General features: G+C 44.2%; 1 protein-coding gene across 1 annotated transcript in view; it reads right to left on the reverse strand.

Annotated features, from left to right (window-relative positions):
* Positions 1-20455, reverse strand: part of kdm5a (lysine demethylase 5A) — a 35484-nt gene extending 15029 nt beyond the window's left edge. The window contains exons 1-21 of the mRNA XM_083632161.1: positions 19336-20455; positions 18433-18510; positions 17989-18111; positions 17541-17711; positions 16556-16741; positions 15284-15362; positions 14992-15083; positions 14485-14643; positions 13648-13767; positions 11411-11569; positions 10816-10997; positions 9968-10130; positions 9562-9681; positions 7899-8093; positions 4325-4506; positions 2067-2191; positions 1766-1916; positions 1440-1560; positions 1087-1263; positions 553-731; positions 74-212 (exon numbers count right to left, since the gene is read on the reverse strand). Of these exons, the coding sequence (XP_083488287.1) occupies positions 74-212; positions 553-731; positions 1087-1263; positions 1440-1560; positions 1766-1916; positions 2067-2191; positions 4325-4506; positions 7899-8093; positions 9562-9681; positions 9968-10130; positions 10816-10997; positions 11411-11569; positions 13648-13767; positions 14485-14643; positions 14992-15083; positions 15284-15362; positions 16556-16741; positions 17541-17711; positions 17989-18111; positions 18433-18510; positions 19336-19482 (3048 nt within the window). The 5' untranslated portion in view covers positions 19483-20455. The remainder of the gene's footprint in view (positions 1-73; positions 213-552; positions 732-1086; positions 1264-1439; positions 1561-1765; positions 1917-2066; positions 2192-4324; positions 4507-7898; positions 8094-9561; positions 9682-9967; positions 10131-10815; positions 10998-11410; positions 11570-13647; positions 13768-14484; positions 14644-14991; positions 15084-15283; positions 15363-16555; positions 16742-17540; positions 17712-17988; positions 18112-18432; positions 18511-19335) is intronic.
* Positions 20456-20718: the final 263 nt, after the last annotated feature.

Consider the following 20718-nt stretch of genomic DNA (forward strand, 5'->3'; position numbering starts at 1 on the left):
GCCCCCTTGGTGTATTCAAAATGTACATACAGATTGTTTTATGCCCTTACACACATACAACAGTAGTGGGTACCTGGATGGCCTCCACCTTGGCGGTCCACTCCTTGGCCTTGTGCAGGGCCTCTCTGAGGGCCAGGACATTGGGTAGGTAGGCTGGGATGTTCCTGGCCTCCAACACAATGCTCTCCAAGGTCACCATGCTGTGGCGAGGCCTGGAGGTATGGAATCAACAGGAATGGGATGATACAGAACGATTCAATAAAGATTTTCATCTTCTCTTTAGGCGGTAGCACCCGTTGAGGTTGAAATGTGTTGGATGTAAAACTACACAGTGTCTAATGTGGTTCCTTCAACTGATTAACCATATTTATTGATTTTTTCACATCCGTTTCTTTGAAATGCAAGTAAGCTTTTCCTTCTATTCTTTCATTATGTTAGTCATTTGAGGCCTGTTCTCTATTAAGACTACATTTTGGACTTTTGCACTATAAGGTCGTGTAAACATCCCTTATCTATTCTTGTGTGTGTGTGTGTGTATGTGTGTAACCTCACCTGGCCTGCAGGCAGGCGCGGGCTTTGTCCTCCCATCTCTCTGAGACAGTGAGGATCTCCTGCAGTTCGGCCATGGCCTTCTCCACAGCGTGGTGGGGGGCCAGGCCCACCCCCGAGTCTATCAGCCTCTTCATCAGCTCCAGGGTGACGCGGTGTGGCTCGGCCAGGGTGACGCGCACCTTGGATGTGAGCCGGATGGAATAGTCACATTTCTTAAAACACTACTTGAAACTGTACTGTGCGATCCCTTTGGTAAACATCATCTCAAAATTTTACATCTCAATTCCAACATTTCCTCTTTAAATTAATTCAGCTGTGGTCCTCCACAGCGAGAAATGTGTAAAAACAAGAACAACTCATGTAGCCTTATAGCTCCGCAAACGCAAAAGAAAAATGGGTCTTAGAACCAAAATCACCGCATTGCCAGGATAATGGTGTGAGGCCCAAACCCTGGGGAGTTGTTACAAGAGCCAGAACTACAACAACTGGCCAAACGACAGACACACACACTGACTAAGTCTAGTAGGCTCCCACCTCGTCAAGCCAGCGGGCCTGCTGCAGCTCCTGTTTGAGTCGGGGCAGCTGAGGCAGCTCCACGTCCAGACCACTGCCCAGGTCCAACAGGGCCTGGAGCTTGGAGGAGTCCGGCATCTCGTCTGCCAGCGCCACCTGGGCTCGCTCATGGAAGTCCTCCACATTCTCCAATAACTCCTAGTGGAGACGCAGGCGAATATAGATGGGGGGATTTTTAAGAGGAGGAAGAGGAAAAAGAAAGAGAAAAATATATTATAATCGATAGGTCACTGCATCAAGCTTGAAATGATTACACCCGAGACTTGGTTCGACATGTATAGTATCTGGGTGAGCATGCATTGGAGGGGACTGACCTTGACTTGTCGGGCCTGGCTGATGATGCACGGCAGCCTGAAGAGCTGCTCCACGAAGGCCTTGAGCTCGTCCACCGTCAGCTTGTTACGGCTCCGGCTGCTCTCTGAACGCAGTCGGCTGCTGGAGAACGCACAGGGAAAAACACTGGGGCTTTGGATCACCTTTGAAACTGAGCAGTCAGAATATTGATTTTCAAATGGAAGAATGTCTCGTCTATGCTGGGTGTGGGTGGGTGATTGCTCCTGCTGGTTTTCTGTGTGTGATCAATCAGTGCATTCCTTTTCAATTTGATTAATTTGTGTGTGTAGTATCCATGCCCACTGACCTGTGCCTCTGCTTGCGGCTGAGCAGCAGCTGGGCTACAGAGGAGCAGGTCTCAGCCTCTTTGACCATCTCCCTGAGGCGCCGGAACAGAGCGTTCTCTGGATACTTCCTGTCCTCAGCATCCTCCAACGAAACCTTCAGCTCAATCAGGTCTGTGAGACACACAGAAACAATGAAGGAGATCATTGCAGGAATCTCAGCAATACACCACCACAGAACTAAACAAGCAAAGTTGATAGCACATAGCTAAAAGTATTTTGTATTGGTGCTAAAGTGTTACATAAATAGTAATCATCGCCTGCCTTTCTTGTTCTTCTGATCTGCAGCCAAGGCCTCGGTGACCCTCTTGGCCCAGGTGTCGTAGCACTGAGCCCGTGTCTTGACCCCGTACAGCATGGACGGGAATTCCTCCAGATCATAGCGGTACCTGGAACATACCATGGAAATATCAACATCAGAATACGGTTTATGTTGACCTGAGATATGTAGAGAGACTAAAGGTCCTTACACATCGGCAGCGTTTTTTTCCGTGCGATTAATTCGCACGTCAATAATATTTTCCGAACCTATATCAGTCAATGCAACCGTGCATACCAACGGCGAAGTTTCGCTGAGCGTTATTGCGGTGTTTATTTTTTCGAACCACGGCCAATTTTTCTGAAATTCGCTTCCCGACACATCTGTGATTGACAGGTGGGTCAAAACTCGCATCACAATTTCGTGCCGTATATTCGCATCGCTCTTGATGTGTAACGACCTTAAGATATTTTTATTTGTTACAAATGAGAGCATGTGTCAAAAAAGGGGATTACATCTAAAGAAGGAACAACAAACTGCTAACGATGAATAAAAGGTACCTTTATGTAAGTAATACAGCATTTTGACACTTGTAGCCAGAACGCTCGATGCAAAGATCTGCATCTATCATGGGTTAGACTGGTTTCACATAGGCTATTTATTATAGCAGACGGGTCTATGCCACATTATGGGCTTAAGTTGCAGAGACCCATTTAAAAATGCTTCCCATTTTATGGAGAGCAAGTCAACTTGATATGATCAGATTTTATCCTTAATGAACATCAAGACATTCTGCTGCTAAAATGTAAAAATCTGTTAATAAATAATTAGATTCACTTTGTTGGATTAGATGTACCGTAAATTCCGGACTATAAGGCGCACCGGTCTATAAGCCGCACCTTCAAAGTTGACTATTTTTTTCTTATATAAGCCGCACCGGACTATAAGCCGCGGGTGTTTTAATGGTATTTTTTGTTTTTTTTACAGTGCACACAGTGTCCGCGGTGTGGTGAAAAGAGGGCAAGAGAGGAAATTAAAACAGAAGTGGATTTATAGTTAGAAAGAGTGCTAAAGAAGAGAGAATTCCGTTTTTTATTTTTTTATTTTAGTTACTCACAGTACTATTGACCAGTCCAACTCAAAAGATATTCGGCAGTTTCACTTTGAGCTCTTGTTCCGCCGCTGTCCATCAATGGTTATGATGAGTCTCGCTGGGTACAGTACGCCAAAGCGATATCCATTGACTCGATGATGCTGTTGTATGTTGCGCGTTTCTGTTGCACCAACGCGGAGAGGTCCTGCCGGACGAAAAAGCGCGTACCCTCCCAGGTGAGGGGCTTCTTCCCCGCAGCCTGGAGGATGAGTTGACGGTCGGGCCAGCGGAGTAGGCAGATGAAGATGGCCCTCGGTGGCAGGCCGGGGTCTGGACGTGGCCGAGGCGCCCGGTGTGCCCTGTCCACCTCTGGTGGTTTCTCGCCTTCCTTCAGGTCCAGGATGTAACACAGGATTTTGCCACGAAAGCGTCCATGTCACCAATCTCAGCTCCCTCTTTTACATTGATCAGGCGAATGTTATTTCTTTTACTCCTGCTGATTAAGTCATCAACCTGCGTGTGCAGGGTTTCGATTTTGCATTTTATCCATTTTCGGACTCACTGTGTTGTTTTTGTCCTCCAGTGCGCTGATGCGCTTTTCCGCATTATAAACTCTGTTCACGGTTGCCTTAGTTTCTTTAGTGAGTGAGTGGATGGACTTCTGCACGTTTTCAAACTTGTTTTCAAGCTGCTCAAAACCTCTGAGCGATGTCGGACTTAATCGATAGTGTTTCACGGAGTAAAAGTTTAGCCCAAGCCGTGTATCTCCAGCCTCCAGCAGGTTAGTCATTTCCTCATTCATGGCGTGATTGCTTCGTCTTTTTCTTTCTGCTTACCTGTGTTGTGTTATGTTATGTTATGTTATGTTGTTAAAAGAGGGCAAGAGAGGAAATTAAAACAGAAGTGGATTTATAGTTAGAAAGAGTGCTAAAAAAGAGAGATTTTTTTTTTTTTTTGGAAAAAATCCATAGATAAGCCGCACCGTTATATAAGCCGCAGGGGCCAAAAAAGGCCAAAAAAACGGGAAAAAAGCCGCGGCTTATAGTCCGGAATTTACGGTACTTTAATGCAACCCAAGTGGAAAGTTCACTCACAATACAGTGACCTACCAGTGAAAACACCATATTAAATATAGAAATATGGGCGGTGCCCAAAAACAAGGATTCTCACCGGAGACACTTATTCCCCAGCGGACAGTCACAGAGATCCGCTGCATGGTGGAGACAGACAAGCCGGTCAGGGCTGCAGGAACAGGTGAGTGCAGACAGGAAACAGGTCGTCTTACACTTGTGACACTGGCGCTCGTCGTCGGGGACCAACTCAAACACTTCCTGCTCCGAGGACAGCACCCCCTGTAGGTAAGGAAGAAGTAATAACTAATCAATAACTAATGAATACCTAATTTATTACATGCCATAACATCTACACATACTGTGAATATATGTGGCTAGCCATTTGAAAGATTAAGTAGTAGTAAAGGATGTGTATAGCATAAGTATATTAGATTACAGGTCTCTTTCAGGTTAAAAGACAGATTACAACATGTCAAAAACTAACATGTATCAATCTTTCAATGGATATAGATCTCTAAAAGTTTTGTAGTCCAAGTAGAGTCGTTTGTAGACAGGACAAGCTTCAAAACATCGTCCACGATAATCTAAAGTGTGGGAGACCCAACAATGTGCTGCTCTGTAACGTTAAACTCCGCAAATTGGACATGACGTAAATGTAACGTTATGTACACGTTAGGGCTGTGAATCTTCACTGGCCTCACGATTCGATTACGATTCAGAGGGCTACGATTCGATTCGATAACGATTATCGATGCATCTCGATGCATCTTAAATCGATGCATCACTTTTTTTACCGAATACATGATTTTTTTCTCACTTTCTTTTTTCTCACTCTGTGGCTACTTTTAAAATAAAAGTGCATTTAGAATTGCATTGTATTATGATCCATAATTAAAATAAACAACTGCATGTACTTCCATTATATTTTATTTGATTATATATAATAAAAAAAAAAAAAAAGAATAATAATAATAATAATAATAATCGATTTTTGACATTTGTGAATCGATGCAGAATCGTGCAGGTCCGCATCGCGATGCATCTTATAATCGATTATTTTTGACACCCCTAGTACACGTACATCCGGAGCGCGCCCTGTTGATCAGACGGCACCAAGTCTGTCCTGTTTAACACATTTTTTGATCACGCATATTAGGATTATCAAGGGTTTGTTAGCATAACGTTAGTCACTTACAGGGATGTAAACTAATCACCTTTAGGTGACAGTCAACTTTTTATCCTAAATAGGAGGATTTCTGAGTGGTTTTATGTCTGTTCTGGTTTTTCACTACCCATGGACTTCTTCTTCTGTTGTGTTTTATGGCAGTTGGCATCCTTAATAGTGCATTACCGCCACCTACTGTATTGCAAAAGCTATGCACCCATGACTTTGCATCCCTGCACTTAATGTAAGTTAAATAATTATTGTGCTTGCAGATAGGCAAGCACAATCTTAGAATCTCTCATACTTATTATTATTTTTCTTCTATCCAAAAGTTTGCTTCACCATTTCTCCTACAGTTTTCCCACTACACAGACATGGGAGACATCAAAACGTGCGGCTCATTGAGGAATCGTGTGCATTTGGATTGCTAAGGGTTTCGTTCGCCGGTTTTCGCGATATTGGCGTTAACGTACGATTTTTTTCCCCATTCACTTGAATGGGGTTTCGAAATCGTTGGCATTAAATTAGCTCTAGCTCAGACACCGTATGACCTGCTATTACCAAACTTTGTAGGTAGGTTTACAGAGTCACCTTTTACTCTGTGCGGGAAAATTCCACTATTTGACCAGATGGTGGCGCTATAACAGCCGTCCTTACGTTTTGGTCCATAACTTTTGAACCGTAAGGGCTACATTCAAAATTGTTTTTTCCCTGTGATTCCTTGGGTCATTCCGCATCTGCTGATATAGGCCCCGCCCATTTCCGTCTAACTAGATTTTCCGCCATTTTGAATTTTGTCGAAAAGCGTTTTTTCGCTATTTCTCCTTCAAATTTTGCCCGATCTTCACCAAACCACATCACAGAGCGTGTGTGGACTGTCCCGCACAAAACTTATTTTGCGTTTTTTTGAAATTCCGCACCGTTGCGATATAATCGACCTCCAAAGTTCTGTGGGTGGGGCCTATTTCACAAAGATCGTCCGATGCGAACCAAACTTGGTCCAGGTGTGGAAGGGTGTACTCTGAGCCTATAGGAGAAATATTTTGTCATTTCGCCTCTAGGGGGCGCTATAGCAGCATTCAGAACCTGTCCCTTCTAAATTGTTTTATTTTGAAGGGCGGCAGGAAGTGCTGATTCATTGGAATTATGGCCAGCCTTCCTTCTTGTATTGACACTTGACACTTCTGAGCTGATTTCACAAAAGAAAGTGTAATTTGGCCTGTAGGGGGCGGGGGTGGGTGGGGCCTACTTCACAAAAACTGCCATAACTCTGGACCACATTGTCCGATCCGAACCAAACTTGGTCCAGGTATGCACATATGTACTCTGAGCTGATAAATTAAAATGGTGTCATTTCGCCTATAGGGGGCGCTATAGCAGCATTCAGTAGCTGTATCTCACAAACTGTAAGAGCGACTGTTCCCAAATTGGGTACATAGGTTCATAGAGTACTCTTCTAATCTGGCCTAAAAAATTATACCAATTGACCTCACGGTGGCGCTATAGCTGCCCTCTTTACATTTTGGTTTGTAAGTTTGGAACCATAGCTTCTACGATCAAAATTCTTTCTGCCCTGGTTTCCTTGGCTCCTCCCACTTGTACTCACAAAGGCCCGCCCATTTCCCGCCCACAACTACTTAGTACACCCTAGCAACGATCTACGAATGCCCTATACCGATGAGCCGAAAACACCATAGCATCCAGTTAATACACCCTTGCAACGGCCTAAACACGTCCTAGCTACACATTGCCGATTAGGGCTGTATTGATACTGGATGGGAGGCCGGGGTCTAAGGCAGGGGCGGTGCAAGGGGGGCGGAGCGTCACGGGGGAGCAAGCACAATCAAATTTGCTTCAGCAAATTTAGCCCGTTCTAGTTTCAATTACTTTCCTTGCCCCACAGTAATGATTTTTTTTTTTTTTGCCAGTGATTACCTTAACTGCATAGTACTCCAGTTTAACATTAATCTGTCAGCAATCCTTTTGAATTTGAGGTTCAGTATAAAATAAATAATAATAATTGTTAGATTAATCGACTAATCGAAAAAATAGTAGTTGGATTAATCGAGAAGAAAATAATCATTTGGGACAGCCCTACTTAACAGTCAAATGAACGTTGTGTTCGCTTAAGTATAATTACAATGTCGCGCTGCTCTTTATTTCTCTCGAGCGCGCCTCATCATAAATCATCCTCGCAAAGGCAATTAATTAATGTTTGCAACTGTTGCTTTTTTTTTAAAGATTTACTACAAGAAACGTGGATGTATTTGACAAGAAAACTCTGCTGTGTCGCGCTGTAAACGGCCCGGGCACGGCAGTGTGCTCGCAGCAGACTTCCGCCTTTGTCTTTCCGCCAAAATCACGTTATTATATTAATTAACATTTCAGATAATCGGGGGCAGACGGAAAACAGAATGGATCATTAATGTTTGACTGAAATCAGCCTGTAGATGGAGCTCTGCCACCCATGCTTTAAACATGATATGATGGGTGGTGTTCCACTCACCATTTCTTGGATGGCTTGTCTGAGGCGCGTCTCCTCCTCCATCGTCTCTCCCATCTCCTTGAACACGGCAGCAGCCAGCTCCACGTCCAGGCTCTCTGGATCCGCGGCCATCTTGCACAGCAGCTCCTCGTGGGAGAAGACGCAGTAGCGGTGGAGGCGGCGGTAGTGGGCCACGCACTGACGGCCCATAGGTAACTGAGGAAAGGCACGAATGAAGAATGGACAGACACATTTAGAGACAGGACATAAGAAATGTTGGTGAGGTTCGACTTTTACTTTCTTGATTTGAGGGATTTCCTGTCCTGAGGCGGGACATAACACATTTGAGGGATCATTCAAAGTCTCAATGGAATATCAGTCAGGGAGAGAAAGGCTTTATTTGACTTTAATCTTCAGTGACAGGCAGTGTAGGAATTTAGCCAGGGGCAAGGGCAAAAATGCCCCAATAATTCTCAGAATGCCCCTAAAAACCATGATCCAGGGGCAAAAATTGCCCCATGATTTCTATAATTTTATTTTCATTCAATTCATTTAATTTCCATCTCTAACACACACTCAACACCTGCCAGAAGAAGACGAAGAAAACACACTCACACAGTGTGCTGTTGTCCACAATACGCTTTAGCAACTCTATGCAGTAATTACTTTTTTAAGTGCCCCAACATTTTTATAAATGCCCCCATTCTTTAGAACGTGAGGGCAAAATTTGCCCCCAAAATATTTTTTTAATTTCCTACACTGGTAACAGGATACATATTAAAGGATGGCTTTACCGGTAATCAACCCACTTTGTATCATATACAGTATAATCTCGGTAATATAAGCACATGAGCAGCCTTTATCTTCTCTCTCGGTTTACCTCGCGGAGAAACATGCTCCTGCTCCTGTCTGCAGAAACTCCGACCGTGCCACCTGCAAGTCATTAAGGCTCATAATGCGATTAACAAGGAGATTAACAAGGAGCAGATTCCACGTCTCCAGCAGAACTTCCGCAGCTCCGTTGTGACGTAAAACGTGTCAGAACGGAGCGCTTTGGCAGAGGAGGAAATGGGAGATCTCCGTGAGGAAAACACAGAGAGAGGTAAACACTGCGCATGTGTTTATATTACCAAGATTATTAATGATACAAAGTGGGTTGATTACCGGTAGAGCCATCCTTTAAGTGCCTGCTTGGGACAATGCTAAAAGCAAAAAATAGCAGGAAAACAGTATATCTTCCTTTGAAATAAATGGGAGGAATGGCATGGAAAGCAAGAAACAAGGATAAACAGTTAAAATGGCCAGGACTCTAAACAACTCTATGAACTGTGCATTTATTCAACAGTTACTATGGGTAGCCTGGGTAAACCCAGCCTTCATCGTGACGTCACAGGCTATGCCTGTAGCGTAAGTTTCTTTGTGACTGATAGTACATAAGAGGTCACGTGGAGGCTGGGTTTACCCAGGCTAGGTGCTGGGGGGAGTCTGCATAGCCGAAACATATTTATTCTGCCTGTTCAAAGCAGAGGTAGTTAATTCATTTTCTAAACTTACGTCTATTTTTCCAGTCATTTCACGTTTATGCCTTTTCCACCTCAGCTACTCTTTGATTGGTTTTATTTGGGTGCCTCCTGGTTTCATATGAAATGCATTAAAGAGAAAAAGAATGCTGTTCTGCCCTCACCCAGTCAGCGGTGCAGAAGTTGACGGCCTCTGCAAAGTTGTAGCCCTGGTTGAAGCCGCTGTGGTAGGCTCTAGGGAAGGTCACCACAAACTCTCCCGCACACTGATTGGTCCTGTACACCTGGATGATAAAAACACAGGTCACCACAAATCCTCCCGCACACTGATTGGTCCTGTACACCTGGATGATAAAAACACAGGTCACCATAACCTCTCCCGCACACTGATTGGTCCTGTACACCTGGATGACCGAAACAAAAAAACAAAAAAATGCTGGGGATGGCACAATCCTAGTAGCTGTGGTCATGGGGGAACCTCCATCACTGATGTGATGAAATGACTGGCTGATATTTAATAAAAGGTCAATAACAGCTGGACAAAAAACACCCAGGGCGGAGGCTACGTACAGGGACTCCGTGCTCCATCAGGACGTTTGGGTTCATGATGGTGACCAGTTGGTGCAGGAGGTCAGGCTGTGAGTCGAATAGCTCTGGAGCCAACTTCTTCATCACCGCCTCCAGCTGCTCTGCCGCCGAGGCCGGCACTCCGTACCACGTCTTTGGCTCACCCCTGGAGGAGACGGAGGGAGAGGGGGAGGAAGGAACAGGTGACATACCTTTATATTTGAGGTGTTGAATCGCTTATCCAGACTGAGCAAGTGTAACAGTAGCATAAGCTTTAAATTCCACGAGCAGGAACAATTCATGCAACCAACAGTGAGCAGGACAAGGGCCAAGGCCACAGCCTGCCAAGAAAATGATATATTGTTGTGTACATACTGATTATGAATGAGAAGTGATGGAATATCAATAGGTAAGTGAAATGTTGTCAACCAAGTGCTAGAGTGATATCATGAACAAGTCAATAGGAATACAAACATCTCTGAATACGCCTGTCAATGTTCAAATCAATTTCAAGAGTGCGAGAGCCATCATAAAAATAAGCTCCAATGACTTAACATGCCGTGAGGTTTAATCATATTTTATCCCCTCCACTTACCACCTGCAAGAGGCTGGCAACCCTTGTAAATAAGAATTTGTTCTCAAGTAACCTGCCTGGTAAAATGAATCAGGTATACTATATAACTTCAAGGGCTCTTCAAACGTAAACAAACTTTTTTACATCTTAAAGTCATGAAGAGTAGGACTAGATGGACAATGCGCTCTTTTCATTGTTATTGCACCATAACTCAAAACACAAGCCTGTTTTGCACTTCAATGTTTACAAACCATGTCCCTTTATTCTCTAATCTCACCAGTGCAGGAAGTTGATGGAGTAGCTCCAGTGGTCCTCGATGTGCCAGCAGAAGGAGGAGAAGCACATGCCCACATAGAGCCATGGCACCTTCATGCCTGATATGTCCACGTTGATGTGGGTGAGCACCGACTGCTCCAGCACGGGCATGTTGTTCAGGTTCCAGCCCGAGTTGGCATACTCCTAGGAATAGAGTAAGATGAGGGGGGAATCCTTTTCATTCACTTCATGGCAGAGGTCAGGTTTCTACTAGGGATGCAAATTTTCTGCATATCCGCCTGTTCAACTCTGCTTCTTCCTCTTATTTGGATCCCCCCCATTTTCTCCCCAATTGTACTTGGCCAATTCCCCCTGCTGTCCCAGTCATTGCTGCACCCCCTCTGCCGAACCGGGGAGAGTTGTAGACTAGCACCTGCAGTCGCCAGCCACTTCTTTTCACCTGACAGCGAGGAGTTTCACCAGCACGACATAGCGTGTGGGAGGATCACGCTATTCCCTTCAGGTCCCAGGTCCCACCCCCTATTGTAAATCACTTTGCATAAAGGCATAAGCGATACACCTAATCCGCTAATGTAAATATACACAGGTCTTCTCACCTCCTCGTCTCCCAATAGCCTCCTCTTGCCGTCCCTGACAGGAAAACCGCTGCCCACGTCCTTAGAGCTGATGTCAGCTCCATACTCCACAATCACATCCTCCTCAATGCTGCTGACCAGGCGCCAGAACTCTTTTTCCACCAGCTCTGTGGGAACCATCTGGGGGCCAGGTAGAGAGAAGGGCCTCAGCCATGGAGGACCGGGAACATGATCTGTTTTTTTCTAGTTCCACCTAGGTTAGTTAATTATGATGTGCATAATTTTCTGTACAGGCCTTGCAAACTGAAACTCACTCAGGAACAATAAATAATGACCGCACCGCGGATATATGCCTCCGCCAACAAGTGAGCAGTCGACATGCATGTCTGTCCAGACTTTGACGTTTGAGCCAAATGTGAAGAAATTCCGTCATGGTGTTACTGAGATATGGCGTTACCGAATTTGAAAATTCGTGAGGTCACAGTGACCTTGACCTTTGACCACCAAAATGTAATCAGTTCATCCTTGAGTCCAAGTGGACATTTGAGGCAAATTAGATGAAATTCTGTCAAAGCGTTCCCGAGATATCACGTTAACGAGCATGAAACAAGCGGTCGTGATGTCACAGTGACCTTGAACTTTGACCACCAAAATGTACTCCTTGTGTCCAAGTGGACGTTTGAGGCAAATACGAAGAAATTCTGTCAATGTTTTCTTGAGATATCGCCTTAACAAGCTTGAAAATGGCGTTTGTGAGGTTACAGTGACCTTGACCTTTGATCACCAAAATCTAATCAAGTTCATATATATATACCATATATATACCATATATAATAGGGGTGTCACGGTACACAAAAGTCACGGTTCGGTACATACCTCGGTTTCGGGGTCACGGTTCACGGTTTGGTACGAATTCGGTACAACGGGGGGAAGCAATAAATCCCCCCCAAAAAAATTCAGTTTGAATTTTTCGGAATTCTGTGTTTTGCTTTTTATGCTCATTTTACTCATCATCATCGCTCATCAGAAATTGTGTCTAATAAGTGGGAATGAATAAGTCCACAATTTAATAAGATCTAGGCAATCCACACAAAAAGGTTTTACTCTACAGCAGCGATTTTTTCAAAGTGTGGGGTGCGCCTCCCTCTCAAGCTGTTTGACAGGGCAAAGGCATTTCCCCCCACTTTAAATCTTTATTGTACACAAGTTTGTAAACAGAGTGCATGTGGAGGAGCCTAATACTCCTCCCCTGCTGTAGTTGTCAGACAGCGGGGTGGGTTTCACTTTCCCAAGTAAGTAACGTTATTGCAGGGGAGTTTTGTTTACCATAATGATTACGTTCGGTCATCATAATGGATTATTGGAACATGACAAGGAGTCATCTCCTCTTCCTCACCGCATCTTGCTTGTCATCTCACGCGATGTAAGTTGCTTGTTTACAAATTGACAGCTTTGTCAGCGTTACGTAATGTTTAGCTGCGACGCGCAACTATAAAGGACTAGCGGAAAGTCCTTTATAGTTGCGCGTCGCGGCAACGTAACATTACATTAGCAAGCTTACCTCATTGGCTTAATGTTGACAGAATTTGCAAAACAGCTTATCGCCTGAGTCATAAAAGTCATTAGGATACTGCTCTGCACTCGCTTTTTTGACTACGGTTAAGGGGGAGCAGCTGGACGCTTCAATGTTGTTGTGGTTTTGTGAAGTAGCATGGAAGCTACGGCTTGTAAACACACCGGAGCAACCCCCGGGAATATGTCCTCTCCACAAAACGTTCCATTCAGTGAACGCGGATTTCTATGGGTGTTGTATTGTTTTGGTGTGTCTTCTTCTGTGGCGTTTATGGAGTTCAAACAGCGTTTAGGTGCTTTTGACGTATTCGTCGCGTCACTTCACGCACGGAACCGTGACGCCCATACCGTGAAGTCACAGGACGAATACACGTACCATGAGAGCCCTAATATATTATATATATATTATATATATATCGAATCGTGACCTTAAAATCGAGTCAAATCGAATTTAGGATTTGGAGAATCGTGACACCCCTACTGTGTGTGTGTGTGTGTGCCCGTGAAGCAGGGCAATTCTGAAAAGAGACGTGTACTCAGCTAACCTTTCCTGGATAACTGAAGCGTAGAAAACATATGTCATAGATATGTCAATGTCAGAGTGTGAGCAGGAAGTATGAGAGCAAAGACCAAAGAGTGCCATCCACTCAACGGTCTACATAGTACAGTGACTGTGTTTTACATACATGGACAGGCATGTTAAAGTAGTCAGACTTGAAGTGGTCGGCCATTTCTCCGAAGCTCTGGAGACTGTACCCCCTCACGGCCTGCTCAAAGCCAAACGCCTCCCTTGGCTTACTGCACTCCTGGAGGAGGAGGATGAGGGGGGGGGGGGGGTGGACAGTGGATTCTTAGCTTTTAGAAAACAGACATTTACCCTCAAGTATCTAAAAAGGGTAGTTCTGTAACTGGAAGAGAAATAAATGCATCAAATCACTCCTAAAATCAAACGTAAGTTATGAACTACTTGCAGTCTTGCACCTTCCAACAGAACTTATAGCAGGGCTCCTAAACAACTGATGACAGTGTTCAACATAATCTCAATGTACTGATATTACCTGGGGTATACGACTACAAACAAGACTAGATGAAGATTATCCTTGATTTTTTATTTTCTTCTATTTATACAGGAAAATCAAAGAAAAAAATACATATTTCATCGGCATTCAACATTACAACGTGACTAGCAGCCGCATAACGTGCGGATGTGCTCGTGAGAGATATTGTGCCTGGGATCCCACGCAAGGGGTCCATTAGAAACCAGCCAGGCGAGTCACCAGTCACCCCTAACCTCATCGAGGTAGGCTAGAAACAGGTGTGAGCTGGCTGTGCAGGGCAACAAATGGTTAGAGAAGTATAATAGTATAGAAAATCTAATCGGAATCAAAATTCTAATTCTGAGAGAAAAAATTTGAGATTTTGTTTTTAGGCCAAATCGAACAGCCCCTAGTATCTACATGAAGGTTTTCAAACTTCTGAAGACCTGAGAAGCCTAGACTGGTCAGTCAGCACTCTAATCTCACCTCAGCAACACACTTGGGGCAGCGCCAGTCCCCCTTGGGCACCTCTTGTAGGGGCGGGATTAGGCAGAATGTGTGGTAGCTGTCGTCACAGCCGTCACACAGCAGCAGGCGGTCCTCCTCGTCACCCCGCCCGCACATCAAGCAGAGATAGAGGTCGATCTGGGGAATCAATGCAACAGAACATACATAGGGATGGATGGTTAAGTCCAGAGTTACACATGATACAATTATCACGGCAGGAATTAATAAGGTGGACCCCGAAAAATTCAAATGCTACAAAATGCTGTCATTGGCTACTGAGATTGTCTACTACCAGCCACTTTAGAAATAACTATGATGATAGTGGTCTGCCTGCTATTCTAAATAAATAAATAGTTAAAATAGTCAAAGCGGGTGGTGAATTCTGGGATCCATTAGTTACTAAGTCCAGGAGAAGAAGAAATGAGCTTCCTGTCCTGTGTGATTTCATAGCAATATGCCCAAGCCAGACAATAAACTGGTACTCACAAAGTTGACCTCCAGGGTCTCCTTGCGCGGCCGCATTTTGATGGCAAAGGCCTGGGCCTTAAGGTGACGCTGCTTCTTGTTGAATCCATCGTCTATTTAGAAGGAGTGAAGTACCATTGTAAGAAAAGAGAAACCCACAGACTCCAGATGTATGCACCTAGCAGACAGAAGATCTAAGGTGGTGTCCATGTTTATTTAGAGACAGAGCTATCAAACTCTGATGACTACTGGTGATTTGTTGTTCACCATCTGTAGTGTGTACAAATACAGGTAGAACTGGCGTGATCCTTACCAGCTGGTACAATCTCCAAGCCCACCATCTTGGTGCTTGAGCCAAAGATCTTCAGGCCTTTTGGCTGCTTGTTTTCCCTCTAGAGAAAAACAGCAACAACAGCAGCAGCTTGTGACATAGCACTAAGGACATGTCCAGGAAACACTCTGGTCCTCATAAAATGCCAAATATCAGACCGACCCCTGGGGAGTATGCCTGCCGCAGCTGGGAGTCTGGGATCAGGCAGGGAAGACATGAAAGACATGCTTTCATACATTTGAAATAAAATTTTTGTTGAGTATTTATTTTGTTTCCTACAGTTTAAGTTAACGCATTACCACACTGCATGTTCAGTGGATCGTGCAAATTAGGTTAGCCTCCCCTCCAAAGTGCTAGCTTACTGGAGCATGTTAAAAACTAGGCACACAAAGGTGAAATATCTACCTACTTGCACGACAGCAAGGTCATCAAAGATGATATTCACAAAAGCATTTATTCATAGTTATGCATAGTTATATGATCTATGCATTAGGGATGTGGATTTTCAGTCAATTTTACTTCAGATTAAGTGACACCCTTAATCAGTTAATAATCGTATTTTTTTAAGACGTGAAATAAGACCGCTGGCGCGTGCCTTTCATTCCAACGCTCCATTGGGTTTCACATGGCAACGTGTGTCATTGCCTGGGAAACGCACATCCCATAATACAACTGTTTGCATCGCATCCCATAATAGTATGATATTTGGGATGCCATTGCGAACATAGATGCAAACAGGTTAGATAAAAGTTTAGCGTCGCCAGCGAGGGCCCCCACTGTTGCGGTCGGGGTACGTTTCGAAATCCCTCCAGGCTTTCTAGGGGAAACACTTAGCCTGTTAGCCTTCTTCTTCGTTGGTGTATTTCTGGCCGGAGCCAGTACAAGAGGCAGGCTCGTGAACGCGCAGAATGTCACATCCGCCAGATTTGCTGGGAAATTGTAACCCGAGAGGAGCAGAATCACACAGGCATAGTCACATCCAGTGTTGTATGCACATTTACAGATTTATCTTATTTCTACCACAAGATTGGGCAGTATTGTTTTTGGTTAATTCAAAATATTAAGTAGGTTGCAATTTTTTTCCATTCACCAACGCACAAAGACAGAATCATTACAATTGAATCTATGACATTATGTGAAGAGATAGGAACGACAGCTTGGCTTAAAACCAACATTGCTGGCCTATCCAGCAATAACTTTCTTTGGAGTCTTTTTTCGCTTGAGATTCACTTCTTCAACCAACGTTTCCTTTACCTCAGACCTGAGGCGCCGGGAGCGTCTCTCAGGCAGGAGTCGGTCTTTGGTCTGTGTTGCATCACCGTGGCCATCCCTGTCTCTTTCCTTATCTTCCTCCTCCTCCTCTTCCTCCATCACCTCCTCCCCTACTCCCTCGTCTAGTTCTTCTCCATCGTCTCCCTCCTCGTACAGCCGCTGGATGCCCTGAGGGGAGAGGGGAGCGCGGTAAGAGGAAATTAGATAGAGACCGGTCTATTCTAGGCTATGGAGAAACAGTGATCTTATAACGATGGCACAAAGAACCACAGGACCTTTTCAGTGGCTGCTAGGCTTCTGTGAAAATGTTTCAATGGCACGAAATCTGTGCTACAAAACAACTACATCCTTGTAGCGAATCGAACCTGAATCATAAGCAAACCTAACCCATGAGTGTGTGTCTGTGTGCTTGTGTCTAGTGAATTGCCAACAGCTTCAGCTCTGCCTTTGTGAAGCCTAGGTCTCGCTAGTCAATTTCAATGCTGATTCCAAGCTTGATTTTGTTGGGAGGAATAAATACAAAAAACAGCGTGCATAAAGTGAAGAAGTCTCATACTAATAAAATCACTCGCGCATATATTTGTAATGTCAAAGTATGTAACCTATAGTTTCTGTACCATGAAGCAAAAAATATATATACAGAACGGCTATTCTGAACATTTTGGATGAATATAAAAATATTTTTTAATGACAGAATTGGATAGAGTGGTCCCTTGTCTTCCTATGACATGACGCTTCATCTTTGTCCTGTTGTGTGGTGTTAACCAGACAACCAGAAATTCTTTACTTTTCTTAAATACTTTACTTCACACCGAGTCAATCTTAAGCATTCCATATCACAAATCATATATTCATATCACAATCACAATATTCAGGACTAAAGTCATGATATCTTAGTTGATATTTTGCAGCCATATGTAGCATGGTCAAACTGTGTCAGTCTGTTTGTTAGGTCAGCACCACTCACAGTTAGCGTGGCTCCAGACTGGAAGAGCTCGTAGGGGTAGAGGATCCTCTCATAGTGTGAGCGCAGCAATGAGCCGGTGCCTTTACCAGGTGGGAAGCCCATCCGGCTCGACACCTTGGACCACGTCCTCTCCTTACACACCGTTTCGAAGCCGCCCTCTGATGATACAATCTGAAACACACAGGTGTGTGTTGATGCTGAGCATGTTTACAGCATCAAGGAGTGCAAAATTGTTTGTGTGAAATTCGCCAGATTTTTGTCCCAATCTCACAAACTTTTCAAGGTCAACAAAGAAATGATCACCCCCCCCCCCACCCCCACCCACACACACCTGTCTAAGCATAATGATACACAAGGATGTAACCCTCTTCACCTACTCAATCAATGTTATATTCAGTGTACACACAAACAGTGGACACAGAAATAATCCAACATGTTGTGGTTTTACCTTGCTGAGCCGATAGAGGTCCAGCACCTTTCTCTCCACATGTGGGAATCGGATCTTGGAGCCTTGCAGCTCCCAGAACTTGGCGATTTGATCCAGAAAGTTGAGTTTAACCCGAGTGAGGGCCTGCAGAGTTGAGGGAAAGAGGAGGGAGGCCAAAACCAATGTTCAGCACAATGTTCTGTACCTCAGGCAAGACTGTTTGATTCGCTGCACTGAACTCCAAAACCGTACTGCTCTGATCAGGTGAAAACATACGGTTGACATGGCCATGCGGCATGCGTCAATTAACCCAAGGGCCCATGACACCCAATCAAAAGTGAATGCAATTGAAATGGCTGTAATCTGAAAATCAGACTGTTTTCTTGTTCACGAAAAAGCAACTTGTGAGACACATTCAGACAAAATGACTGACATGATACATTTTGTAACACTTTGCAAACTCACCTCAAGTTCGTTGAGTCTTTGTACTCGAGGAGTGAAGCGAAAGTTGCGCACATCACAGGCAAAAGGAGGCTGCCAGTCCTGATAGACAGGAAAACACAAATCAATCTATTCTCACAGCAAACGTAATCAATGAGGAAATGACAGCAACAACAACACTGCAACTTGGAATTGAAATCACTGCTTCTCAGGAAGAGGAAGAGTGAACAGAATGGGCCTAATGAGGGCCAACAAATATTTACAACACAATGCCACTATTCATTTAAGTTTAGTTTATTTACAATATCAAATTCCCATTCTATTTTTGGCATGGCCTAACGTCACTGTGCATGAACAGAGACTCTTTCAGGCTGTAATTGTGGATAAGGCTCATATTCTGCCAGGTCATAAAATGGCAAAGACATGGGCATCTACTTGCCAGACACACGCCCCAACATACATTGCGAGGAAAACAAACGTTACCTCGATTTGTTGACTGCCCTTCTATATAACATAAATATGAGCGTTAAGGTCTGAAACGAGCGACCGGCCTATGTATGTGTGGCCTGATGTCGCATCTTCGGTGTAGCTATGAAGAAAACAAAAACAAAGAAATGATAGCCGGAAATGTTGAATTTACGCCGCTTTTTGCAAATCCCAATCTTGTTTCATGTGACATAAAGTAACGTAAAAACAATCAAATCCAAATGCAGAACAAATACGTTTAGTGCTTAGAAATTAAGCCTAATTTGACCTCTATTAGTGTAATGGCAACTAGTGATGTCGTTGCCTAACGCAAAATTCACGTAACGTTTAGGCCCAAAATAACCCTGCACTACATAACAGCAGGAGCAAACAGGCAAATCCACGCAGACTCCAATCCAACATTCAATCCAATTCTTAAAATGCTAACGTTACTGAGTTTACCTCGGGGGGTCGGATCTTGCAGATGCCCGTTTTCTCTGCAATGGGTCGGATCTTGTTGATAAATCCTAATGGGTCCGAGAAATCCTCCCAACTCGGCTCAAAAACTGGGCATTCAGGTGGGGGGACGAATTCAGCAAATCCAGACATGTTGGACTTGTATCAGTCAAATAAAATAATATTTGTTAAAAAAACGTACTGAGTTGAGTTGACTTCATCAGTCCATGATTAGCTTTCAATAACTGCACAGTTTTCTCTTGTGGGAACGTCCTGTATCCATCGTGATCCTTAAAACTCTTAAATAACTCACTTCAGTGACAAGGCCATTTCTTGGTCTTCTATAGATGCGACAATCCGTGGAAGTAATGAAACAACTGGGCTCCAAATAATTTCCAAGGCTTTGCCATCATCCGGAAACTGTTGGCCAGGCCGGGGAGTCCTCCCCCCTACCACTCCCCTGCGCAGGGCTGAGAGTTACCTGGGACGGAGAGCAGGATCAGTCCAAAACGCCATCATTCCCTTTCAAAATGGGGACAGACGACACCGTCGCAAAAATAAACACACTCCAGTGAAGGCTCGCACATTGACGCTCACTGAAACTATATTTGTCAATACAGACCTGCTCAACAAAAAGCACCCGATTGTCCAACGTTGGCTGCGATGTTAGCTATGTGCAAGCTAACATTGTGTAGGTCCCCGTGTCTGGGTAGTGTAACGTTATTATTCCATGATTATGCATTTCGAACAAAGTTGTGATACGATTCTCCAGCGTTATGTGGCTAATCACGTTAGCCCGTCGAGCTTCCCCAAATAAACTCCGGTGTTTGCATCAAGGTCTTCAAGTATAGCACATGATAAATAGACGCTGATAGTAGCAGGCGTACATTGTTGACTGATGTAGACCCCATTCATTGAAGCATTTGGAAATACGTTAGCTAACTAGCGTTAGCTAAATTGGCTAGCTAAGATCAGCGGTTAGCTAAAGCTAGTACGACTGGTCGTTGCGCAGCTAACATTGACGTTAGCCGAGATAGTCGGTTGAGCAGGACAATCTGCTATAGCTCGTGTAGTTTGTTCGGTGAAGAATCAATAAAAAATCACATCGCACATCGGCCCTTTCGTTTCGCGTCACAAGCTTGCCACTTATGTAGCTACAGTCAATGGTAGCTAGTTATTAGCCAATATGCTAGCACTAGCAAGGTTGCGAGCTGTTATGATGCCTTCAAGTGCCCCTCGTACGTTTCGAGTATTTCCCAGTTAACCTGACGCTGCCAGATGGGGGCGGTATTGTTTTCACAACACCACACTAAAGGACCCGTATGATAGGAAATTACGATTTGGCAATCGCAAAAGCGATTTGGGTAGCTGTTTTATTTTGGAAATAAA

Source organism: Poromitra crassiceps (genome assembly GCF_964638095.1).
Source record: "Poromitra crassiceps genome assembly, chromosome: 2".
Taxonomy (NCBI): Eukaryota; Metazoa; Chordata; class Actinopteri; order Beryciformes; family Melamphaidae; genus Poromitra; species Poromitra crassiceps.